The 26086-nt window shown below is 37.5% G+C and overlaps 4 protein-coding genes across 5 annotated transcripts; 2 read left to right on the forward strand and 2 right to left on the reverse strand.

The window, feature by feature from the left end:
- The first annotated feature begins 1509 nt into the window (after positions 1 to 1509).
- Positions 1510 to 4430, forward strand: LOC114385990. The gene is made up of 7 exons (XM_028346010.1): positions 1510 to 1638; positions 1719 to 2247; positions 2365 to 2449; positions 2557 to 2670; positions 3000 to 3969; positions 4051 to 4087; positions 4330 to 4430. Exons 1-7 carry the CDS (start codon positions 1510 to 1512, stop codon positions 4428 to 4430), a joined length of 1965 nt encoding a protein of 654 aa, XP_028201811.1.
- A 2622-nt stretch (positions 4431 to 7052) lies between these two features.
- On the reverse strand, positions 7053 to 7496 carry LOC114385991 (protein MAIN-LIKE 2-like). Its single transcript, XM_028346012.1, has 2 exons — positions 7305 to 7496; positions 7053 to 7226 (listed from the first exon to the last, which is right to left on the reverse strand). The coding sequence occupies exons 1-2, from the start codon at positions 7494 to 7496 to the stop codon at positions 7053 to 7055; spliced, it is 366 nt and encodes a 121-aa protein (XP_028201813.1).
- A 105-nt stretch (positions 7497 to 7601) lies between these two features.
- On the reverse strand, positions 7602 to 8338 carry LOC114385992. The gene is made up of 2 exons (XM_028346013.1): positions 8111 to 8338; positions 7602 to 7964 (listed from the first exon to the last, which is right to left on the reverse strand). Exons 1-2 carry the CDS (start codon positions 8336 to 8338, stop codon positions 7602 to 7604), a joined length of 591 nt encoding a protein of 196 aa, XP_028201814.1.
- A 1555-nt stretch (positions 8339 to 9893) lies between these two features.
- On the forward strand, positions 9894 to 22629 carry LOC114387526 (heavy metal-associated isoprenylated plant protein 9-like). Of its 2 annotated transcripts, XM_028347725.1 has the most exons (8): positions 9894 to 10272; positions 10838 to 10918; positions 11011 to 11087; positions 11588 to 11653; positions 13412 to 13556; positions 13658 to 13833; positions 13962 to 14055; positions 22505 to 22629. In XM_028347725.1, exons 4-8 carry the CDS (start codon positions 11630 to 11632, stop codon positions 22591 to 22593), a joined length of 528 nt encoding a protein of 175 aa, XP_028203526.1. In that variant the 5' UTR covers positions 9894 to 10272; positions 10838 to 10918; positions 11011 to 11087; positions 11588 to 11629; the 3' UTR covers positions 22594 to 22629. The 2 variants fall into 2 exon arrangements, with proteins under 2 accessions (XP_028203526.1, XP_028203527.1); XM_028347726.1 differs by lacking the exons at positions 9894 to 10272; positions 10838 to 10918; positions 11011 to 11087; positions 11588 to 11653 and adding an exon at positions 11664 to 13295.
- The last annotated feature ends 3457 nt before the right edge of the window (positions 22630 to 26086 follow it).

The following is a 26086-nucleotide window of genomic DNA, read 5'->3' on the forward strand; positions in this document are numbered from 1 at the left end:
TTTGCTTATCAAGCTTTTTGCTTGGACAATTAGAAAACTTACAGGACTGACATGTTTCCTTTACAAGTACTTGGAAGAAAAAATATTTTCAAGTAAAATCTACCAAGTAATCTTGCAGTTTACCGCTTTAGAATATGATAAATACCATTTTTTTTTACTTTTCTTGTTTAGAATAGATGTTTCTTTTGAATGATGAAACAATTTTATAAAAATATTTTGATCAATGATCAAGATTGAGATTTTCAAAACAATTTTTCTAAACCAAATTTTAAGCATGTAGCAATAATACTAAAGTAGTTTTCAGAGTACTGTTTTTATTTATCTATTCCGAAAAATTGATTTCTAGAATGCAAAAATCTAAAACAACATTTCAAAAACTACTCTCTAGAACACAACAATAAAGTTTTGGGAAGTGGTTTCCAAAATTTTGTATTTTTGGGGTGGAGGCAGTGTGCGACAACGTGAAGGAAAGAATAAGGTTTGAAAAAAGGTCATTTAAGTTATAACCAAATTAAAATAGGGAAGGCAAGTGTACTTAGAAAAAAGTAGGAGTGGATATAGCATTTTCCTTTAAGTAAAGAGTGGGTGGGCTTAGGCCTTTAATTTTAGGGGAATTGCTAGGGGCACCCAGCAACATTGCTGGTGCACCCAACAATTTTTCAAAAACCCCAAAATACCCCTGAACGTTTTTCTTTTATAAAAAGCTGCTTTTTATTTTTTTTTTTCATCATTGCTTTCTTTGTTTCTCGGTGGTGCTTGTACTGTGCGATATTTCTCCATGCTGGTTGTGCTTGTGCTATGCTTTGGTGTGATATTTGTCAACTAAGGTACATAGCTTTTCTATGTATCATTGTTTATTTTGGGTAGTGGAATGGTGTAAGTGTTTGATTTGAAGCAAATGATGAACATCTTCCGCTGTCTTCTGTAGTTGTAATTACAACAGCGGAAGAAATCTTCTTCCGTGGAATGTTGCGGAAGACATCTTCCGTGAGCTTCCACGGAAGAAGTTGTCTTCCGCAGTTGTAATTACAACAGCGGAGGAAAACTTCTTCCATGGAATCTCGCGGAAGACATCTTCCGCGACATTCAACGGAAGAAGTTTTCTTCCGCTATTGTAGTTACAACTGCGGATGACAGCTTCTTCCATGGATTAATTTGTTTTATGGTTTTTAGTTTTAAGATTATTTTGAATGTTATTTTGGTTAATTCTATTTGTAATTGATGTGAAACATAAAAATATATTTCTTGGTTGAAGTGTTGATTTTTTTGCCTAGGTTGAAGTATTTTTTGGATAAATGAACTTTGTAGGTTATAATTTTGAAATTATGTAATTAAAAGTTGAATTTGGTTGTTGTTAAAATATCGATGTATATGTAGATTAAATATTTGTGAGGTTGTCAAATGTTGAATTAGTTTGATATTCATAGTTTGTAAATTATTTTGGGTTGCTGTATTTTCAAATTATTTAGTTGAATGTTGAATTAGGTGATAGTTATAGTTTGAATTAAGATGGATGAAGATCAATGGGCATATTACAGTACGATGTCCGAAGAAGTTGATATGGATTTTCAAGATGAACAAGATTATGGTGTGAATGAAGGACATGTTGATTGTTCAAACGCTTTTAATACTTCTCAGGTAATCATGTCGATCAGTTTGAGTTGTTTGGTCTAATGTATGATTTGTGTAAAAATTAATATGTCGTGGTTGTGTCCTAGGTCTTTGCAACCCGAGAAGATGTTTTGCAGTGGGCTCGAACAGTTGCCCATGAAAACGATTTTGTTGCAGTAATTATGAGGTCTGATACATATACTGGTAGTAGAGGAAGAACTTCATTTGTGTTAATTGGGTGTGAAAGGAGCGGTAAGTACAAGTGTAGGAAGAAAGAATTTGTTAGAAGAGACACAGGCACTAGAAAATGTGGTTGTCCCTTTAAGATTTGTGGAAAACCAGTGCATGGAAGTGAAGGTTGGACGGTAAAGTTGATATCTGGGATTCACAACCATGAATTGGCGAAGACCTTAGTTGGACATCCATATGCTGGGAGATTGACAGATGATGAGAAGAATATCATTGCTGATAAGACGAAGTCAAATGTGAAACCAAGAAACATCCTGCTAACATTGAATGAGCACAACGCCAATAGTTGCACCGCAATCAAACAAATCTACAATGAAAGAAGTGCATATCGTTCTTCAATCAGAGGAGATGACACTGAAATGCAACACCTAATGAGGCTCCTTGAACGTGACCAATACATTCATTGGCATAGATTGAAGGATCAAGATGTGGTGCATGATTTGTTTTAGTGTCACCCAGATGCAGTTAAGTTATGTAACACATGTCATCTTCTTTTTTTGATAGACAGTACCTACAAAACAAATAGGTACAGGCTCCCATTGCTTGACTTTGTGGGGGTGACACCAACCAGGATGACTTTCTCTGCTGGGTTTGCATATTTGGAGGGTGAGCGCGTGAACAATCTTGTATGGTCATTGGAACGATTTCGAGGCCTTTTTTTAAGAAACGATCACCTTCTTGTTGTTATTGTGACAGACATAGACCTAGCCCTGATGAATACTGTGAAAGTTGTGTTTCCAGAGTGTACGAATTTGTTGTGCAGGTTTCACATAGACAAGAATGTGAAGACAAAGTGAAAATCGCTAATTGGTCAGAAGAATGCCTGGGACTACGTAATGGATAGTTGGGGTAATTTGGTAGATTGTCCTTCGGAACAGGAGTTCCCTAAGCACCTTCAAAGGTTTCAAGTAGCGTATTCCCCGTGGCCAATGTTCGTTGACTACGTATGTGAGACATGAATTGTCCCACACAAGGAGAAGTTTATCATAGCCTGGACGAATAAGGTGATGCACCTAGGCAACACAACAACAAATAGGTATTTACATGTTTTATTATTTTTGTCAAGTTTTTTTAAATGATTGTTTTAGTATAAATGATTGTTATTAATTTGTGTTGTCTATTGTGTGTTTTAAATGTAGGGTTGAATCTGCTCATTGGTCTCTGAAAAGGGTATTACAAAATAGCGTTGGAGACCTCTGTAGTATTTGGGATGCAATGAACAACATGATGACGCTGCAGCACACTGAAATTAGAGCATCATTCGAAACAAGTACGCATGTCATTGGTCATGTTTTTAAGAAAACCTTATACAAAAGGCTTCTGGGAATGGTGTCAAGGTACGCTTTAAATGAAATTTTGGTTGAGTTTGAGCGCGTACGTCATTTCAAAGACAATCTGTCTTCTTGTGGTTGTGTCTTGAGAACCACGCTAGGTCTTCCTTGTGCATGCGAGCTACAAAGGTATGATGGTGGCAGCATCCCACTGGATGCAGTCTATATGTACTGGAGGAGACTTAGTTTTTCAGACCAGGGGCTATGTGAGGCCGAAGTGAGCATCAAGGAAGAGATGGATAGAATATATAAAAGATTCGAGGAACTTGATGTTTGCGGGAAAGTTACTTTCAAGAGTAAACTCCGAGAATTCGCATTTCCCGATGAGACCTCTATGTGTCCTCCTCCAACAAAGGTTAAGACGAAAGGTGCCCCGAAGAAAGTAATGAAAAGAAGCAAAAGATCGACAAAGCGTGATCCATCTTATTGGGAGTATGTTAATGCTTATCATTCGATTCAAAACAGCAACACCTTAGTCAGACCAAGTACATCATCTTTTGAACCACCGAAGCCAGCAAGGATGATCCCGATGTTGGATCAATTTGCGCCATTTATGCATGGTTTCATTGAGGACGTTGTTGATGTGAAAGTAGATGGTAATTGTGGATATCGGTCAGTTTTCGCTTTGTTAGGTATGGGAAAAGAGTGTTGGACCGTGATGCGTAACGTATTGATTAAAGAACTTGGCAAATGGTCGCAAGACTACATAAAGATCTTTGGTGGCATGGAGAGATATGAACAGCTGAGGTTGTCCCTACACGTGGATGGGTTATCCAAGGTATGTGTTTTATGCTTTTTATTTATATAAATAATGTTTACATGAGTGACACGTGTATTTTTTTTTTGTGATTTTGGTTAGTATGGACAAATGGATGGATATAACGGATATGAGATATGTAATTGCGTCAAGATATAATGTAATCCTTTTATCGTTGTCATGACAACAGAGCTTCACATTTTTCCCTCTCAGAAGTCGACCACCGGCCGATTCTTCTACGCACCGCATGATATGCGTCGGTCATGTGTTTGGTAGTCATTTTGTTCAGGTCCATTGAAAATTCGTTTACTCAAATAATTTCAATTATTGAATGAGTTGGTTTGTTCGTTTAAGTTATTATTGTAATTTCACTTACAATAGGTTTATCTGAAAGATCATTGTCCCTTACCGCCTATGGCGTTGTTGTGGTCAAGCAATTCGTATCTGGACGCAAAACAGTGGCCAACTGCATATGTAGGTAGAATGCAACACTACTTAAGCCTAATGACAATTAATACAACACACATAGACCTAAGCAGACACTGAACTTGTGATATTTATGTATCTATATTTACGATTGGATTTCTGTTCATGTAGTTAATCAGTATTGAAATACTAATGAATTTTTGCATGAACAAATTGACTACCTTGTCCATTTAAAAGCAATTACGTGACAGGACAATTACTGGCGTGACTCGACATTGATTGACGTGACATGACAATGCTGTGGAAGCAAAGCTTCATGATGAATCAACAATGATTCAAAGGTGTTTTGATGATAACAATGATGACAACAAAAGATGATGACAAAAGTGATGAACAAAAAGCTCAAGTGAATCAAAGAACATCCATCTCAAGAATCAAGATTCAAGATTCAAGTTCAAGAATCAAGAAGAATTCAAGACTCAAGAAGAAAGCCTACAAACAAAGATTCAAGATCTCAAGAATCAAGATCAAGATTCAAGATCTCAAGAATCAAGATCAAGATTCAAAAATCAAGAATCAAGACTCAAGATTCAAGAATGAAGAAAAGACTCAATCAAGATAAGTATTGAAAAGTTTTTTAAAACTTTGAATAGCACATGAGTTTTTGACAAAACCTTTACCAAAGAGTTTTTACTCTCTGGTAATCGATTACCATATTGTTGTAATCGATTACCAGTAGTAAAATGAGTTTGAAAAAATTTTCAAACTGAATTTACAACGTTCCAAATATTTTCAAAAGGCTGTAATCGATTACAATGTTTTGGTAATCGATTACCAGTGTCCTTGAACGTTGAAATTCAAATTTAAAAGTGAAGAGTCACATGATTTTACTCAAAAGCTTTGTGTAATCGATTACACTTATTTGGTAATCGATTACCAGTGTTTGTTTTTGAAAAATAAAAAGATGTAACTCTTCAAAAAGGTTTTGACTTTTTCAAATGGGTTTTAAGTTTTTCTAAAAGTTATAACTCTTTTGAATGGCCTTCTTGACCAGACATGAAGAGTCTATAAATGCAAGGCTTTGTTTTGTATTCTAAATCAATCTTTCTAACAACAATCTTGAACACTTATTTCATACAATCCTTTACAAGCCTTGAATCTCTTTGAACTTTTTCTTCTTCTTTTGTACCAAAAGCTTTCTGAAGTTTTCTGGTTTTCTAAACCTTGAAAACTTGTGCTATTCATCTTTTCATTCTCTTCTCCCTTTGCCAAAAAGAATTCGCTAAGGACTAACCGCCTGAATTCTTTTTGTGTCTCTCTTCTCTCTTTTCCAAAAGAACAAGGGACTAACCGCCTGAATTCTTTTGTGTCTCCCTTCTCCCTTGTCAAAGAATTCAAAACGACACAGTCTGAGAATTCTTTTGATTCTTCCCATTCCCTAATACAAAAGCGTTCAAAGGTTTAATCGCCTGAGAATTCTTTTGTATCCCCATTCACAAAGTATCAAAGGTGTAACAACCTGAGATCTTTGTCTTAACACATTGGAGGGTACATCCTTTGTGGCACAAGTAGATGGTACATCTACTTGGGTTTGACTGAGAACAAGAGAGGGTACATCTCTTGTGGATCAGTTCTAGTGGAGGGTACATCCACTAGGTTCAAAGAGAACAAGGGAGGGTACATCCCTTATGGATCTTTGCTTGTAAAAGGTTTTTTACAAGGTTGAAAGAAATCTCAAGGACCGCAGGTCGCTTGGGGACTGGAGGTAGGCACGGGTTGTTGCCGAACCAGTATAAAAACTCTTGTGTGTTTGTTTCCTTCTTCCCTACTCTTTTACTTTCCGCTGTGCATTTAATTTCCGCTTTTACTTTCTGTTAAGTTTCTCTTCTACTCCATATTCTCTTAACAACATAAGTAAAAGCCTTAAAAGAGTAATTTTTTAATTTCTAAAGTTTTAGGAATAATTAATTCAACCCTCCCCCCCTTCTTAATTATTCTGAGGCCACTCGATCCAACAAATGCTTTACTTGTAAACTTAAAAACAAAAAATGGTCACGGGTCTGTTAAAAGTGAAGCCATGCACCTGCCTGGGCCATGTATATAAATGAGACATGGGCATGTCCATGGTACTCAACAGCAAGTGGTATTCACAGTCTGTCAAAAGAAATTTGGATAAACAATGGCATTCTTAGGAGAAACTTCGTCTCAGACAATCGTCAACTCAAGGTTTGCATTCATTTTTCCAAATGGATCCGTCATTCACAATGAGTGTGGGGTTTATTTTCAAAGTTCTACTCTAGTGCCCATGAGAGTACCAAACCTGTGCGATTTGTCAACTCTTAAAAGCATAATACATAACACCCTTCAGCTAAACAACAATCAAGTTGTGGATGAAATTCATTACTGGCGACCGCTCGAAGATACAGGTAACAACATTCACTTCCAATGTATGCAATTGAAACATGACATGGATGTGAACACCATGTTAATGTGTAATGATCAATTTTCATGTGTTGGACCAGTTGAGTTGTTATGCACCGTTGGTAGAACACGAAATGCAATTTTAAACTTACTTGAAGGCCCCCAACATCCCTACTCATGATGCGGTTCTGTATTACAACGGAAGCTGGAACATGCCACGCCAAAACAACTTTGTGGGTTACGCGTTCACAGGGCATCTAGCACACGTCAGTCACAGTCAGGGCATCCATACGTCTCCAATACGGGGCTCCCTTGATCCCCGTCATATGAGCCTTACCCGTAAGCCACCTGTAGGCCCGTGGGCTCCCCTCATCATAAGCATCATGCACAACGCATGTATGCACTGTAGGAAAGTGCTCGTATATCCAGCACTACAAACACATAGTGAACATCAATAAAAAAAGGGATTCAATGCTACTTCAATTTAAATTATCAATAATAATACGTACTTGAAGAAGTGTAATGTAACAGCCCACCTGTCGTGTAGAGGCCTGCGACGCGTCATTCAGATGCTTGAACATGTGGACCAATGCAGCCGCTCCCCAGGCGAATCCCCCTGCCTGGGCCAGGTCCCTGAAAGCCTCCAGGTGCACAACATGTACATGGGTTGAACTCTTGTTGGCAAAAAGAGTACAACCCATCAAGTGGAGCAGATATGTGCGGGCTGCTACAACCCATCGTCTAGCCCTGCACTGGCTCTCATACACGTCCCGAAGCCACCCCAACCAGACATGAGGCCTACCAGCCTATCGGGTCTCAGCTGTAGCCTCCTCATGACTCACCTTAAGAAGCTTCGTCAGTAGACCAATCGCGTCTGAAGTAATCAGCAGCTCGAACTTATGCAGCGCGCCAGTGATGGGAATGTGTAGGAGTAACGCCACGTCATCCAGCGTGATCGTCAACTCGCCAACTGGCAGGTGGAACGTGCTAGTCTCACGATGCCACCTCTCGAAGAAGGCGGATATGAGTCCATGATCAGTGGTGATAACAGAACACCTGATTAGTGGACTCAATCCGGTGGCAGCAATCATGCCTTCGATCTCAGGCGCTGGTCTCCCAATTTTATCTACTTTTCTACCATGGGAGACTAACTTCAGATCGGGTCGTTCCTAAATTGAATAAAAATTTATAATAACGTGTATATAAAAAACAATCCAACTACAAATAATTTTTATGTAATTACTCAACATTAAAAAGTACGTACCTGTCCACTCCAGATGCTGTGTGCGACATGCTAAGCAAAATCGGTGAAAACCGATGGGTCACGTGGCCCACCGGGGAATCCCTCATCTGCAGTAGGTGACCCCAAGCTCCCATCAGTAGTCACTCCCTCTGTGTGAACAGCATCGGTGGCACCTATCATCTCTAGGGTAGCATCAGACACATGAGGAACATCCTCATGCAACTGAGGCACATCCTCAGTTCTCTCTGTAACGTCCTCACGCACATGAACCCGTTGCCTACGTGCTGAAGCAGTAGGCATGCAACGCTAAGGAACATCAGCCTGATGCACATCCTTACTAATGCCTCTACCTCTACTAGTTCCTAACGCACGATCTAAATCTCGTGTTCTAACCATGATCTGAAATCATGAAGAACATTTACTTTTTTCGCTCAAATTAAATATTCAAATAATTGGAAACAAAGCTTTGTCATTACTAATTTGTTCAAACACATGTTTTGTATGTTTCTCACTAATGTACACACAAGAATTTGCTAGAGTTAGGAGATTCATTTATTTGTAGCTTATTCCAACATATACACTGGATATTTTTCTTTTTTGGTCACTAAGGGTGCATGAAAGCTATCTTTCATCACCATCTAGGGTGCAATACAAACAACCACCAAGGGTGCATCAAAAGCAACAACCAAGGGTGCATGAAAAACAAAATCACCACATACATATACAAACCTTAAAGCCTCAAACAACCATATAATACATATAAGTCACAACCTAGGTTCATTAATAAAAAATTTGCCTTATACAATATCTGCATCTAATTCATATATCAAAGACAACAATTTCTCATTTCTCATATACATATACACTTTGTAATAGCAAATAAATAAAAAAACTTACTAATAATATCAATAAATTGATGGTTCAGACATAATTTTCAAGAAAAAAAACCAATATACAGCAAAACATGGTCCGCAGAAGAAGGCTCCGCAGGTTCTTCCGCAAGAAGGACAGGTAGCCTGCGGAAGAAGGCTCTGCAGGTTCTTCCACGAGAAGGAGAGGTAGGCTGCGGAAGAAGGTTCCGCAGGTTCTTCCGCGAGAAGGCGCGGGCATCTGCGGAAGACAACGTTCTTCCGCTGAATCCCACGAAAGAACCTGCAGAACCTTATTCCGCTGGATCCCGCGGAAGAACCTTCTTCACCTTCTTCTGCTGGATCCCACGGAAGAACACCTTCTTCCGCTCGAATACCAACAATCCACTTTCACACGCGCGGAAGAAGGTTCTTCTCTGCGGAAGAACCTTCGTCTTCAACCTCAAGCACCACACGTCACTAATGTCGTCTATCCTACGACCATTTACATGATTCACAGAGATACGAGGTTAGAACACTAACCTAGATGGCGGAAGGAAACGAACAAAGAAAGTCAATGGAGGAAGAACCCAATGGAGGGGAAGCCGAGGATAATGAAAGCCAACACGGAGGAGAAGAAGCCAGACGAGAAGAAACGAATGGCGTGGAGGAAGAAGAAGCCAAACGGGAAGCAAATTTGAAATGGAAGATTACTGGGTGCACGGGCAACGGAGGAAAACAGAGGAAGAAGAAAGCTAGCACGGAAGAAGAAGAAAGGCTTTTTTTTTAAAAAATATATTATCTTCTATTTTTTAAATGAAGGGTAATATTGGTACTTCATTGAATTGCTGGGTGCACCAACAATTTTGCTGGGTGCACCTAGCAACGCCCTAATTTTAGAAGTAGCATGCTTAGGTGTTGTAAAGTTGGGCATTGTTATTCCCACTACCAGATTTGCTATTGGCATTACCAGCCATAACGAATTGTTCATTTTACCCTTTTTCCTTTTTCTTACACCCCAACCCTTCTCTCTTCCTCTCTCACTTCTCCTTTCCTCTTTCATGACACCCATAACCTTTCGATATACCCCTCTCTTTGTCTCTTGAGGTCACTTGAATTTGTTAACCTTCTCTCTCGAATTCTCTTCTCTCGAACCCCTGCGGCTGCGCCTCGAGGCCTTGTGTCCGTCACCATTGCTCGTGATCGCAAGTGAGCTGAATTGAAGACAACTTCAGAATCAGAGATTTGGTGTAGTGTCGTGGCTGTTTCTGTTTAGCAGCGATGGCCAAAGCATCGATATATTCATTTACATACTCGTCGCAGTGGCACAACGAGGAACTTATGGATCCTTTGATTTTTGCAAAGTTCAAATCGTTCCTCACAAAGGTATGAAAAGATAATTCTTTTATTCAATTTTAGCCTCTTGGATGTTTAAAAAGAACTCAAGCTTTTTTTGAAGGAAAAAAAAACTAGTTGACCTAAATGCTCTAGAGACACATACACACATTCATTGATAGCAGGACATAAACCATTATCATGAAAATTTGAATTGAGTAGTTTCTGAAATTAGTGTCGTTTTAATAAAAATTAATGGTTAATGATCATGATCCTTAGCAGATCACTCAGGAAAGATTAGTTGAAGGACAAACTGTAGGTGGATACTCATCCTAAAGTTAGCATTGTGTTATATATCTAATCTTACCATAGAGTAAGATATTGGGTGACTTACTCTGACAATCATTTGTTTACTCTAAATTGATATAGAATTATTTTACCAGACTTAATCCTTTCTTTTAACAAATATTTCATTTCTATACATCACTTTGTCACCTTTTTTCAGATACCTAATACATCAAATGTTTCTATGCTGCCTATTCTTTTCATCTATCCAGAGGAAAAGGGTCATGCATTGATGTGAACTTTCTAATGATAATTCATGTCTCATCTTCAGGAGTATGATCCTTCATATCTGCGGGAGTTTATGTTGGAAATCCTTGGCAGAAGTTCCCCTTATGGAAATGCTGGATTACAAGTAAGTTTATTCTTCATTGAAAGATGCTTGATATTTATTTAGAGTTACATTCTTGTTTTCAAGTCTTTTGATGCCTTTCTAATTTCTTGCAGATACTTGATAGGAACTGGGGAGCTGGTTGGCACCTTTTATTGTTATTGCTTGCTACTAAACCTTCTCTAAGAATAAGGTATGCTATGAAGAAATATTGCTAGTTGAAAGTGTGTCTAATTTGTTCATCAATGCTCCCATATTGGGCTGAGATAAATTATATCTTGGACGTGTGTCAAGATTTTAAAAATAAAAATGGTAGTAGCATGAAGAAATTTCTGGTATAAAAAAAAGTCATAGAGAAAAAGTGTTTTAATTTTCTTTGGTATTTTAGGGGGCTTTATCTTTTGGGAACATGTTGTTAGTTTCTCATACATTTTTTAAAACATGAATATAAATGGCATTTGATTAGAGATACTGGTTTGATTTGGCCAAGTTTAAAAGTTGTACCCGTGTTGATCATGTGAACTTTATATAGTTGTTTGGATGCTCTTTGGCACACATTCCTTTGTGGGCCAAGATGGCGACTAGTCCCATCAATGGATATCATCCAATGGGGTCTGGGTTCTATTGCAATGTGTATTAGGGAGGAGTACATCTATCGATTTTCCTTATTTTTGTTTGACTGTTGTCTTCTAGCTTTCTGCACCCTGCTGACAGCAAAAATCCTAAGCTTCATCAATGGTTGTGCAAGGAGGAAGTCAGGTAACTCATATCAGAAAAAGTCTATGAAGGCTCAATATATGTGTTGAAATTACAGGGTTATGTTTTAGGTATTGAGGGAGGAAATTGAGAGAATAGAAACTTCAGATGATATTTTATTGTGTATTATCAATTTGTGATGTGTTGCAGTGTGATACAAAACATAAAGCACTAATCTTCATAATCCTAACTAAATAAAGAAACAATTCACATTTTTTTCAAGAAATATCAAAGATAGTGTTGGATATTTTTCATGTAGAAATGTGTTGGCTACCTTTGAATGTTGTCAACTTAACCACTCTGTAGGCCAGTGTTATTAATGGAGCTTAACTCTCCTGCTAAACGCAACCCCCATTGGTAGTAACGAGTGTAGATTTCTTTCTAACAAAACCGCTGATATATGATGTTATTATTAATCATGTTTAGACAAGGGTCCTCAGTTTTCATTAGATACTCTGGTCTCACTCTCAGTCATTAAGAGAGCTAAGAGTCTTCTCAAATTTTAACACAAAAAACATTGTGGAACTGAACACAACATCTTTGCATCAGTCTTCAGGTTAGAACATTCATACATACTTGATGAGATAATACAAGTGTAGTGAATTGCCCCTGTGTGTTGATTAAGAGTTTTTATTTTTTTACTTCCCAAAATTATGATTAGTCTGTTTTTTACTGTTAAAGCCAAGAGATACTGGTTACAACCATAACAAAACTACAAAGGAATCGAGTCTCTGACCCATAATTTATTGAGAATTAAATATATTATTTGCTTGAAGTTATTTTGATTGTTTGCTGGATTAACTTGGTAGTCAAATTAACGAGTTTGACTTTAACGGTTTATGTAGCAAAAAACTAATTAGTTTGAATAGTATGTTTCATGCCTAGTAATGATTAAAGTAAAATTTAATAATTTGACAAGTTAATTTGGAGTTGCACGTGTATTTTTTTTTTTAAATTGGGAATATCTCCAACCTGACATCTGCGTGGGAAGGTAATTTACAAATCTATGTATTATATGTAAAATACAGAATAGGTACTCAATACTCATACCCCAAAGATGCACATCTATGTGGGATGGTAATTTACAAATCTATGTAATTCTCCAAGTTGTGCAAACGAGGTGTCACATACACTATATACACATGCCATGCATGTCTAACAAATTGACACTTCACCACCTTGTCATGAAAAATCTACTAGTCGGCAAGTGTTTTCATTTTAAAAAAGCAACGACCTTTTTCTCTCTTTCTCTTGGCCATGACATGAACCACTATTAATCTCCTCCCTGTCTATAAATATGATAACCATGCTCCATCGAATTCTCCCCTTTTCACCGTCAACCTTGAAGTTTGAAAACAATTCCAAAAGAAATATTATTAAACTAGGAGTACTTTCTTTGTGTTGTTAGTGACACTGCATGTGCTTGGGAATATCTTAGTTTGGCTTCATATGCTAGTTACCCATCACCCACTTATCATACCCCGAGTGTGATACCCTACCCTTTCTTTTCTTTGTAACTGTTTTCTAAACTTGTTAACCAACTTCATCTCTTATATTTTTAAGCCCTTTTTTCTCCAAAAAATCAAAATTCTAAGTTGATTTCTCATCTCAATTCAAAGAGCAAATGGGTGAGGAAGCAAAACAAGTGAGCCTTCAGTTTTGGCATTATGCTTTCTCATTGATATCAGTTAACCTTCTTACAAATTTCTGTGGGCTAGAGAACTCACAATACGCTGTTGTACTTTTTATTTATATTGGTAGGAATCACCAAAGGCTGAGTCTAAGCCAGAGGAAAATCCAGAAGAGAAGAAAGAGCCTAAACCACAATCTCCGTGTGTGTTGTTTGTTGACTTACATTGCAAAGGATGTGCCAAGAAAATTAAAAAATCTATTATGAAAATGAGAGGTTCTATTATGCTATCTATCTCTTTGCTTTTGAATATTCCTCATCTCATGCATATGCATATCCACTCATCTTCATTAATTTGTATTTATCTCCTATAATAGGAGTTCGGGGAGTGGTGATTGATATGGCTGAAAATGAAGTGACCATAAAGGGAATAGTGGAGCCTCAAGCAATCTGCAACATAATTTCAAAGAAAACAAAGAAAAGAGCCCAAGTTATATCTCCACTGCCAGAAGCAGCAGAAGGAGAACCTATACCAGAAGCTGTTACTTCTCAGGTATCACAGGATTTTTATTTTCCTGGTTGCCAAAGCAAAGAAAATTAAGCTAAATCGAAGTATATTATATATACTGATATACATATACATATTCAATCAATAAATAACATAATTGGTTTTTGTTCCAGGCTAGTGAACCAGTTACTGTAGAACTTAAGATAAGTATGCATTGTGAGGCTTGTGCTAATAAGCAGCTCAAGAGGAAGATACTCAAAATGAGAGGTACGACTTATTATATCTTCTCATTTTAATGTGTTGGCTACATTGTTGGTTGTAGTTGAATTGAAAGGGTCTGATTTGGATTGATTTTATTTGGGGGAAATATAATCACTTTGAAGAATTGATTTGAACCAAACATTCTAAAAATGGTAAAGAAATTGACAGGTACTTTGTTAAAGTAGATAAAATTTAGTGGTTCCTATGCAATTTTGTGATTGTGACAAACCCAAAAACTTCATGAATCATTTTAATGATCATTCTTTCACGTTCATTTTGAGTGATATAGCTATAAAATATTTATAAAAAAGAGAGGTTAAGAAAAAGTACAGAAGACATGTAGACAAAGGGATGTTTATTAGTTAGAAGTGGAAAAAGAAAGAGATAAGAAGAAAGTAATGGGAAAGAGGGATAAGAAAAAATAAAATAAAAAATATATTAAACTATGTGATAAAAAATAATGATGAAATAAAGAGTTAAAACTTATAAGTAGTATAAATAAAACATGAGAAAAAAGAGCTTTAAGAAACTTAGAATTTTAATAATAAATTTTAGTCAAAAGTATGTTATAACGTATTGTAAATAGTTTTTTTTGCATTGAATGGGCAAAATATTTACAAAGTTAGAGATGAAGCATTAAGTGTTTAAGGAATTTTAGAATTGTTAGACTTAGGGATTGAGATCATTGTTTGATGTACTTTAAGTGTTTTTTATTCAATATTGTTAAATGGCGGCCATGGCGATGCAATAGTAGAATGGCATGGCGGTTTTTTGAAAAACTGCCATCGAATAGCGGCGGCGTGGCGGCTTTCAAATGGTCGTCGCCATAGCCATGGCGGTCATCGCGGATATGGCGGCATGGCGAAAATAGTGTCTTTTTTTTTCCTGCGGTAGGAGTTGGGCTAACCCGACCCAACCCTACCCGGTAACTTAATCAAAAGCACAGCCCTCCCCTCCCACACAAGGTTGAATCAGAACGCAGCCCTCCTCCAAGCTCCAACAAAAAGCGCGACCCCGGAACCTAGCTGCGACCCCCGCAACCAGCCGCGATGCCCCACACCCAGGTGCGACCTGCTGCACACAGAATGCAGCCAGCAGCGACGACCCACGGCGCGAACGACGACGACGAGCACGACGCGAATGGCGGCGACGACCCACACTCAGTGAACATCGCGATCCAACTCAATGGTGGGCGCAAGCTTTATTTTTTTTTTTTAGTTTTGCTTTTGCTGTTTGACACCCATTTTCTCTGTCTACAGCTTTTTTTTTCCTTTTGCTATTTGACACCCTCTTTTTACTTTTGACAGTCCCTTTTTTATTTTTTTTTCTATTTGACACCACAATTTTTTTTCTGTTCAGTCCTCTTTTAAATGGCTGAACCATCATCTAATGTTGCTACTGCAAGTGCAACGAGGAAAAATAAGACAGACCCAGGCTAGAAATATTGTCATTCATTGGTGGAAGGAGATACAAATATCATTGTTTGTAATTTCTGTGGAAAAATCACAAAGGGAGGAATAACCAGAGCCAAACAACACCTGATTGGGAAGTCAGGTAACGTTGCAGCTTTCAAGAAAACTCCACCAAATGTAGTCGAAGAGTTGAAGGAATATATGACTACCAAAAAAAGTGGGACCACTTATAGTACTTCTGGCAGTGGTAATATGGCAAATATAAGAGATTTTGAATTTGGTGAACCAATTGGATGTGATGGAAGTGAAGATGAGTTTGCGGACTCTTGTAATTCTACTGCAAGTGCAAAGACAAAGTGTGGGACTACAAAAGGACCAATGGACAAATTTTGTAAGAATCCAGAGAATGCAATCAATCGAAGAAAAATGGAGATTTTGAGGCAAATGAACATAAGAGAGTCAATGGATAAGAATGAAGTATTGAAGGTGCATCAACATATTGCTCGCTTTTGGTACCAAGCAGGTTTGTCATTCAACCTCATTAAATCGAAAAGCTTTGAGAATATGGTTGCAGCCATTGGTCAATATGGGCCACATTTGCCCATTCCTAGCTATCATGACATCAGAGTTCCACTCCTGAAGAAGGAAATTGAATATACTGAAAATTTGATGAAAGGCCACAAGGAGCAATGGGTCAAGTATGGTTGTACTATTATGTCCGATGCATGGACTGATCGGAAACAAAGATGCATCATTAATTTTTTTATTTACTCTCAAGCTGGTACCATGTTTTTGAAGTCTGTTGATGGCTCTGATTTTGTAAAGACAGGTGAAAAGCTTTTTGAGTTGCTTGATGCCATTGTGGAGGAAGTTGGAGAAGAGAATGTTGTTCAAGTTGTAATCGATAATGAGAGCAACTATGTTTTAGCGGGTAAGTTGTTGGAGGAGAAAAGAAAACCTATTTATTGGACTCCTTGTGCAGCTCATTGTATTCATTTGATGCTTGAAGATATTGGGAAGCTTCCCTTGATAAGGAAGACAATTAGAAGGGGAATTAATCTAGTTGGGTTTATCTATGCCCATTCTAGTACCTTAAGTTTGTTGAGAAATTTTACAAACAAGAAGGAATTGGTGAGACATGCTATTACTAGATTTTCCACTTCTTATCTAACCTTGGAAAGGCTCCACAAAGAGAAAGCAAATATTAGAAAGATGTTTACTTCTGATGAATGGACCTTGAACAAGCTATCTAAGGAGCCTAAGGGAAAATAAGCTACAAAGGTAGTTCTCATGCCTTCTTTTTGGAATAGTGTGGTTTACACTCTTAAAGTCATGGCTCCACTTGTGAAAGTGCTTCGTCTTGTGGATGATGAAAAGAAATCAGCCATGGGCTATATTTATGAAGCAATGGACAAGGCAAAAGAAACAATTATCAAGTCTTTCAACAACAATGAAAGCAAGTACAAAGATGTGTTTGCAATCATTGATAAAAGATGGAATTGTCAGCTTCATAGGCCATTGCATGCAGCTGCCCACTTCTTAAATCCAAAGTTCTTTTATGACAACACTGACTTGGAGTTTGATTTTGAGGTCACAAATGGTTTGGTTGAGTGCATTAAGAAGTTGATTCCACAATTTGATGTGCAACAGAAAATTCGAACCAAGTTGCATCTTTACAAGATTGGTGTTGAACACTTTGGTTCTGACTTTGCAATGGCTCAAAGGAAAACTCATTCTCCTAGTAAGAAACTTTTACCATATTATAAATACAAATACTATACTATTTCTTATATATTAGTGTTATAATTCAGAATTCTAAGTTATGCTCTTGGTTGGTAATTGGTATTGCAACATATTGGTGGCGAATGTTTGGGTCACAAATGATGTAAGCTCCATTGGAGCTTGTAGGCCTAGGATCTTCTTCATCAATGGATTCCTTTGCTTCTTGGAAGATGAATGGCAGCGGAATGGAGAAGGAAGAGAGAGAGGAGACGCCACTTCAAGGAGAAGATGAGTCTAGAAGAAGCTCACCACCATAGGAGGCCATGGATAAGAGCTTGGAGGAAGAAGGAGATGAATGAAGGGAGAGGGAGAGAAGAGCACGAAATTTTGTGCTCTAAAAGAGCTCTAAAATCTGAAGTTAATATTCAAATTATCAAAGTTTTAAAAAATGCACACACATGACCTCTATTTATAGCCTAAGTGTCACACAAAATTGGAGGGAAATTCAAATTTCACTTGAATTTGAAATTGAATTTGTGGAGCCAAACTTTGGAGCCAAAATTTCACTAATTATGATTAATGAATTTTAGTTATGGTTCAGCCTACTAATCCAAGATCAATTCCAAGATTCTCCACTAAGTGTGCTTAGGTGTCATGAGGCATGAAAAGCATGAAGGACATGCACAATGTGTGACTATATGATGTGGCAATGGGGTGTAGTAAGCAAATGCTCACCTCCCCCTCTAAAATTTAATTGGATTGGGCTTCTACCAATTCAATTAAATTTATTTCCAATCACACACATCAAATATCCACTTAGTGTATGTGAAATTACAAAACTACCCCTAATACAAAAACTAGTCTAGGTGCCCTAAAATACAAGGGTTGAAAAAATCCTATATTTCTAGGGTACCCAACCTACAATATGGAGCCCTAAATACAAGGACCAAATATAATGACATCCTAGTCTACTATGTACAAAGATAATTGGACCCAACATTGGCCCATGGGCTCAGAAATCTACCCTGAGGTTCATGAGAACCCTAGGGCCTTCTTCAGCAGCTCTAGCCCAATCTTCTTGGAACCTCTTGCTCATTGTTCTAGTGACTGGTCCCTTCCTAGGAAGGATTGCATCAACAAACTTCAAATTTGCAGAAGCTAGCTATTAAAATTTTGAGTTTAACTTGCAGTGCTTTAGGATGTGAAAGAAATTGGAGTGTGTTTGAGCAAGTAATTGTGACAAAACTCTAACTATACTTTTTAATTTTATTTGATTTTGATGATCAAGTTTTATTTGGAGTATATTTGAGATTGAAATCAACATTTATTTGTTATGTTGTAGATTCATTCCAACAAGTAATTTCCCGAGCGTCTTGTCTATCCCAAAGTGGCCCATGAGCCCACCCTCATGGCTCTCTTTCACAAGTAATTTCCTAATGGATCCTTGGAGTATGCAAAGCTTTCCCTCTTTGAACAAATACCCCTCAACCAAATAGAATCCATCTTGGGCCTTTTTCCCACAACTCTCGTAAATGGGAGAGAAATGTTCATCTAAAGCATACAAGTCCCTAATATTATCAAATCCTAAAATTTGAGCTCCTAGGGAGCAAAACAATGTGTGTCTCCTAGAGAGGGCATCAGCTACCACATTTGTTTTTCCCTTTTTGTATTTTATAACATATGGAAATTGCTCTAGGTACTCCACCCATTTTGCATGCCTCTTGTTTAACTTGCTTTGCCCTCTAATGTACTTAAGTGATTGATGATCACTATGAATGACAAATTCCTTGGAAACAAGGTAATGTTCCCAAGTTTGGAGGGCTCTTATTAAGGCATAAAGCTCTTTATCATAGGTGGGGTAGTTGAGGGTGGCACAATGAAGTTTTTCACTAAAATAAGCAATAGGGTGTCCACCTTGTAACGATACAGCTCCAACTCCCACTCTAGAGGCATCACATTCTAGCTCAAAAGTTTTAGAAAAGTCAGGAAGAGCTAGAACAGGTGCCTTAGTAAGCTTTTCTTTGAGCAAAGCAAAGGCTCGTTCTTGTTTTTCACCCCAGGTAAATGTCACATTCTTCTTCACCAGCTCATTGAGAGGTGATGCAATTGTAGAGAAATTAGGAACGAACCTTCTATAGAAGCTTGCTAACCCATGGAAGCTCCTAATATCTCCCACACTTTGGGGGTGGGCCATTCTTGGATGACCTTGATTTTCTCAGGGTCCACTTGGACCCCATTTCTACCAACTACAAAACCTAAGAAAACTATATTATCTACACAAAAGGTACACTTCTCTATATTTGCATAGAGGGTGTTTTTCCTAAGTATTGAAAGAACTTGCCTAAGATGTCCTAAGTGATCATCTAGGCTCCTACTGTACACTAAAATATTATCAAAATAAACAACTACAAATCTACCTATGAAATCCCTTAAGACATGATGCATAAGCCTCATAAAGGTGCTTGGTGCATTAGTGAGCCCAAAAGGCATCACTAACCATTCATACTAACCAAACTTGGTCTTGAAAGCGGTTTTCCACTCATCACCCTTTTTCATCCTGATTTGGTGATAACCACTTTTAAGATCAATTTCTGAAAAGATATTGGCACCATGCAACTCATCAAGAAAATCATCAAGTCTAGGAATGGGGTGCCTATACTTTATCGTGATGTTGTTGATGGCCCTGCAATCTCTACAAATTCTCCATGTACCATCCTTTTTGGGCACCAACAACACCGGCACAGCACATGGGCTTAGGCTCTCTTGGACCCAGCCCTTCTCCAACAATTCTTTAACCTGAGACTCTATCTCCTTAGTCTCTTGAGGGTTAGTCCTATAGGCTGGCCTATTAGGAAGGCTTGCTCCTGGGACTAAATCTATTTGGTGTTCTATTCCCCTTAAAGGAGGTAACCCAGGGGGTATCTCTTTGGGAAATATATCACCAAATTCATGTAAGAGTTCTTGGACCTTTGGGGGTAAGGTCTCAAATGTAGGAATTGTGGCAATGCTAAGGGATGTTTCCCTTGATAGGAGAAGGTAGAAAGATTGTTTAAGAAAGAGTGCTCTTTTAATATCACCTTTTGTTGCAAAATGATTTTCCTTCTTAACAATCTTCTTGGAGGAATCCTTTTCCTCTTTTTCCTTCCCCTTGGCCTGATGGAATCCTACCCCCCAAGGGCATTGGATAGAAGACTCCAAGAAGATTGGGCCAAAGATGAAAGAGAAGGCCCTAGGGTTCTCATGAGCCTTAGGGTAGATTTCAGGCCCATGGGCTAAGTATGAGCCCACTTATCTTTGTACATATTAGACTAGGATGTCGTTATATTTGATCCTTGTATTTAGGGCTCCATATTGTAGGTAGGGTACCCTAGAAATATAGGATTTTTCAGCCCTTGTATTTTAGGGCACCTAGACTAATTTTTGTATTAGGGGTAGTTTTGTAATTTCACATGCACTAAGTGAATATTTGATGTGTGTGGTTGGAAATAAATTTAATTGAATTGGTAGAAGCCCAAAATAATTAAATTTTAGAGGGGGAGGTGAGCATTTGCTTACTACACTCCATTGCCACATCATATAGTCACACTTTGTGCATGTCCTTCATGTTTTACATGCCTCATGACACCTAAGCACACTTAGTGGAGAATCTTGGAATTGATCTTGGATTAGTGGGCTGAACCATAACTAAAATTCACTAATCATAATTAGTCAAATTTTGGCTCCAAAGTTTGGCTCCACAAATTCAATTTCAAATTCAAGTGAAATTTGAATTGAAATTCAAATTTTCCTCCAATTTTGTGTGACACTTAGGCTATAAATAGAGGTCATGTGTGTGCATTTTTTTCAACTTTGATGATTTGAAAATTAAACTTCAGATTTCAAAGCTCTTTTAGAGCACAAAATTTCGTGCTCTTCTCTCCCTCTCCCTTCATTCATCTCCTTCTTCCTCCAAGCTCTTATCCATGGCCTTGTATGGTGGTGAGCTTCTTCTAGACTCATCTTCTCCTTGAAGTGGCATCTCCTCTCTCTCTTCCTTCTCCATTCTGCTGCCATTCATCTTCCAAGAAGCAAAGGAATCCATTGATAAAGAAGATCCTTGGCCTACAAGCTCCAATGGAGCTTACATCATGTGGTATCAGAGCCTCTTCATCTAGGTGATGTTCTTTTGCTTCCTCTATCTTTTGTTCGATAAATTCTCTTTAATTCCTTGTTCTTCATCTTATTCTCCGTGTATATCCTCCATTGTCTTGTGGTTTGGTGCTGTTTAGAGTAGATTAAAAAAATAAACCGATTAAATCTTAGATCTACACTTGTTCTTGCATTTCTATGGTTCAAATTTTGTAGATCTACTCTTGAATCTTGTTTTTGTGTTGATTTTAGGTTCTATCATTTTTCATTCATAATATTATTGTGCTGAACCTTAGATCTAAATGTTCTTCCAAAATATTGATTAAAAAAACACAAAAATCTAAATGTAATTCACTAAATCCATGTTTTCTTAGAGTCATGTTTAGTCATAGTAATTGTCAAGATGGGTGAGGGTAATCTCATTAGTTAGGCCATTGTAAATGATCTTCCTATCAAATTGCCACGGCCTTCCTAAAAGAATATGTCCTGCCTCCATGGGAACTTTATAACTATTAACTTTATCCTTATATGTCCCAATGGAGAAAGGTACCTTTACTTGTTGGTTAACTATCATTTCCCCTTGTTGATTGAGCCATTGAAGTTTATAAGGTTTTGGGTGGGGATGATAGTGAGGTTCAACTTGGAAACTATTCTTGTGCTACAACAATTGCAAAAAGATCCACTATCCACAATGAGAGAACAAGTTTTATCTAAAATTTTGCATCTTGTATGAAAGATGTTCTCTCTTTGGGATTGAGATAGATCACAAGATTGACCTCCAAGGAGCCTTCTAACCATTAAGAGGTCACCTTCTTCATGGGGGTAGACTTCCTCACTAGACTCTTCACCCCTTACTTCATCTTCACTTCCACTAGAGGAAGGGCAAGAAGTAGTCTCCTCTTGATTACTATAAATGTCTTGACCCCTCATGATCATGGTTTTCTTTGTGGGGCATTGAGAGGCAATGTGACCTCTCCCAAGACATTTGAAGCATTTAATATTGCTAGTCCTTTCTTGGGAACTAGTCTTAGGGATGTATTTCTCTATGGTCTTTGATGTGCCATCATTTTCTTCTATTTTCTAAACCCTTTTTGCACCATTTTAATTATTGATTGGTCTTAATTGTCAATTAATTAGGCAGTTTTATTATTTGGGCTCATTTAGCTAATTTGATGTTTTTAATCTAATTTCAGGAATTAATGAAACATTGGGCTTAATCCGGATTTTGGTTGTGGACTTGAAGAGGGCAAATAAAGCATCGCTTACCTTAGTTAATTTCTAATTAGGAAATTTCGCAATTTTATTATATGTTGTTCAGTGTTTATTTCGTTTTGGGCCAGAGTATTGTAATAGGGCCCAGTGACTTTGAGTGACTCTTTTTAAATAGCTGCCTTGGGATTCGTGCAGGGCATTCTATTCTGTTATGCTATTTTCATTATTCAAAGCTTTGGTTTTAGGTTTTGACATTTTTCTGTTCCCTTGCTACAGTTTTCGTTCTTAATGCAAATTTCCGTTTTCTGCTTCTAATTATGAGTTCATTCTTGCTTCTTCTTCTACTTTCATTTACGTTTCTGTTCATTTACGTTCTTGTTCATTTACGTTTCTGCTTCATGTTTCATTTGCGTTTTCTGTTTGAATCCATGGAAGGCTAGATTTTCTGGTGTTGTTTCCTTTTGAAGACGAAGCCCAACTCTCTTTGAGGTTGCATTTGTAATGTGGTTTCCTGGCAGTTTTCCCTTCACCAGTTATCCCAATTTCGTGAATATTAATCAGTGCACGCTTCGTGTTCGATTAATTGCCTCTGAGCCTAACTTGCGTTCATGCTTAATGGACGAAGGGCTAACTGGTGTATGTGGTGCCTAATCACGTATTGAAAACCCTAAGTTGATTTTCGCTTAGTAAATTGAAATAGGGTTGGATTAAGTGGTTGACTGTTAGGGACGAATTCTCCATAACCCAGGATAAGAGAGTGGCTTCTGAATCAGAGGAAACAACCCGTTTTTAATATTAGTAGTTCGTATTCCATTTTATTTGTTCTGCTCTTTAATTACCAAACAACCAACCCCCCCCCCCCATCGTTACTGTTACTGCAAGTATATTATGAACATTTGGTTTGTCACTGCTCGTTGGGAAACGACCTAGGATCACTTCCTAGTTACTGCATTTTCATGTTTATTTGATTCGGGTACGGCCTCGATCAGTCTTACCCTTATCTTCCTTAGGTTTTGAAGGTGCAGCCCCCAAAATTCCATGGGCTTGGTCCTTCCTTGGATAAGAATGAGAGACATAAGATTTTGAAGAAGGATTTCTTTTAAGTTATTGCTCCACTCTTATACAAAGTTGGACTAGCTCATCTAGGTCCCTATATGGAAGGAGTTCAACCTTGTCCCTCACTTCCATATTAAGTCCACTAAGGAACCTAGCTATGCTTGTTCTTTCCTCTTCCCTAAGACCAGCTCTTAAAAGGAGTAGTTCCATTTGTTGTCTATATTCTTCAACACTCATACTCCCTTGTCTAAGCCTTTGGAGCTTGTCCACAAGCTCCCTTTCATAGATGAGGGAATGTGCCTCTTCCTAAGGGCACTCTTAAGATCATTCCAATACTCTACTGGAGGATCCCCATGAATCCTTCGTTCCCTAACAAGGGAAGTCCACCAATAGAGGGCATACCCTTGAAAGCTAAGGGTAGCCAATGGAACTTTTCTCTCTTCGCTAATATGATGGCAAGCAAAGAGTTGTTCAACCTTCATTTCCCAATCTAAGTAAGCCTCAACATTATCTTTTCCATGGAAATATGGGAGGCTAATGTTAACCTCTTGAGGCCTTCTATCCTTTTCTCTTCTTTGAAATTGATGTTTAGTATGTGAACTATGACGCCCTCTATAATAGTCGCTAAGTTCTTCACTTAAACTCTTGCAAGAGTCATGACTACTATAGGAGGCATGTTTTTCTCTTTTCATTTCTTTCATTGTTTTTCTTCTTTCTTCCTCTCTTATTTTCTCTCTTTCATCTTGACTTATTTCTTCCACTCTTTTTTTACCTTTTTCTTTTCTCTCTTGTTTTTATTTCCACAACTTAAGGGATCTCAACTCATCTAATATCTTATACAAGGGGTCCTTAGGAGTAGAACCCTCACCATTAACACTAGATGAAGAATGAAGACTCATGTTGGTTCCAAAGTTATGGTTCTTTCTTGTTGGGGGTTTGAAAAAAAGGTAAAAGAAACTATGGTTGAAACTATCCAAAATAAACACTAAAAGAGGTGTGAAAGATAAGGTAAAAACTAATTGGTAAAAGGCAAGCTATCTAGGCGGTTTGACAATGGAGGGTAAAGGAAATAAGCTATGAAAGTAAGCAAGAAATTAAAGTGCTAGAAATACAAACTAGGCGGATCCTAAGAGTGTTTGGATGACCTCATTTAAGGTTCCCAACAAAACACTCACTATCCTAAGGGAAAATTGCCTAAAATTATTACACACAAATGGAAGTAGGGTGACCAATTGGAGGCTCCCAACTTACTTCCAATGAAAGGCCTTTTTGTTACAAAATTTGAAAGCAAAACAAATTGCCAATTACAAAATTACAAAAAAAAATATCCTCAATTGTGGTGTCTATTATCTCTTTAGTATTTCACTCAATTTGGAGTGCTTCTTAGTCCAATAGCTCTTAAGGTGGTTGGCCCCTTGCTTCTTGACTCAAATTCTTCAAGATATGGCACCAATCCTCCTTTCCAATTCCCTATATGACAACTCACAAGCAAGGAAACAAAGAGACAAGCAATAACCAAATACCAAAAAAAAATGAAATGAAAGTTAAACCAATAGAGTTTTAACAAGACAAATTTCCAAGGATTATTCAACAATTAAAGCAATGAAAAGCACAAAAAAGCAAGCTAGGACTCAAAGAGAAACCTAGAATGGCTCTAGAGTAGAATAGAAAAACTCTAGAAAAAAAAACTCAAGAAACCTCTAGGTTTGGCACATGTTTTCACAATAATTTTCAATTGAAATTTCAGAACTAGGATTGGTATAAAATAGGCACCAATTATAGAACAAATTTTGAGCCAAAACAACAAGCAAACTTTCCTTTCACTTTTTTTTTCCTGGACACTAATTTTTCTGCCAACTTTTGCGATTTTTCTTATTTTTTTCCTTTAATCCAAATCGCTTGGTTCTTTTTTTTTTATAATTTTGGTCCAGATGTCTAGAAAATTTAGTAAAACTTTCAGCTCAAAAAAAGTAGTGACCAATTCCCAGTAATTTATACATGTTCGTATGTTCAAGCTGCCAGCACCAACGATTTCAACCTAGAAATCAAGAGTAGTGTTTATGTTGCTTAAGGCTTGGATAGTTACAATTTGTGTTTGCTTATGCTTAATTATCTTGAATAACATAATTCAAGAGAGCTTAAGACTTATTTTGATTCACAAATCTAGCCACAACTCAGCACCACAACTCAACTTCATCATAGACATCATGTAGGAAACTTAGAAAACAAAAAAAAGTTCAAGAACAAGACTACTTCTAGGAATTGATTTAGAACAAGTTATGAACTAAATAACATGCATGAATTAGACTCAAAATTCAAAAGATAGGCTAAGAATGACAAGAATACATGAACAAATTTATCTATAATTCAATCAACAAAATAAAATTCAACACAAACTTAGAACATAATGTGACAATTACTATGACTAAACATGACTCTAAGACAACATGGATTAAGTGATTTACACTTAGATTTTTGTTTTTTTTTAATCAATATTTTGGAAGAAC

The sequence above is a fragment of the Glycine soja genome, chromosome 15, assembly GCF_004193775.1.
Source record: "Glycine soja cultivar W05 chromosome 15, ASM419377v2, whole genome shotgun sequence".
NCBI lineage: Eukaryota > Viridiplantae > Streptophyta > Magnoliopsida > Fabales > Fabaceae > Glycine > Glycine soja.

Bases quoted from the DNA above. Each gene is read 5' to 3' on its own strand.
- LOC114385990 (XM_028346010.1), top strand. From the start codon at position 1,510: ATGGATGAAGATCAATGGGCATATTACAGTACGATGTCCGAAGAAGTT. The intron at 2,248-2,364 runs GTGACCAATACA...TTTTTTTGATAG, and splicing joins CCTAATGAGGCTCCTTGAAC to ACAGTACCTACAAAACAAAT. The intron at 2,671-2,999 runs GTCAGAAGAATG...TTTTAAATGTAG, and splicing joins AAAGTGAAAATCGCTAATTG to GGTTGAATCTGCTCATTGGT.
- LOC114385991 (XM_028346012.1), bottom strand. From the start codon at position 7,496: ATGGGTTGTACTCTTTTTGCCAACAAGAGTTCAACCCATGTACATGTT. The intron at 7,227-7,304 runs GTACGTATTATT...ATGTGTTTGTAG, and splicing joins GTTACATTACACTTCTTCAA to TGCTGGATATACGAGCACTT.
- LOC114385992 (XM_028346013.1), bottom strand. From the start codon at position 8,338: ATGCCTACTGCTTCAGCACGTAGGCAACGGGTTCATGTGCGTGAGGAC. The intron at 7,965-8,110 runs GTTTTCACCGAT...TATTCAATTTAG, and splicing joins GTGGGCCACGTGACCCATCG to GAACGACCCGATCTGAAGTT.
- LOC114387526 (XM_028347725.1), top strand. From the start codon at position 11,630: ATGGTTGTGCAAGGAGGAAGTCAG. The intron at 11,654-13,411 runs GTAACTCATATC...TTATATTGGTAG, and splicing joins TTGTGCAAGGAGGAAGTCAG to GAATCACCAAAGGCTGAGTC. The intron at 13,557-13,657 runs GTTCTATTATGC...CTCCTATAATAG, and splicing joins ATCTATTATGAAAATGAGAG to GAGTTCGGGGAGTGGTGATT.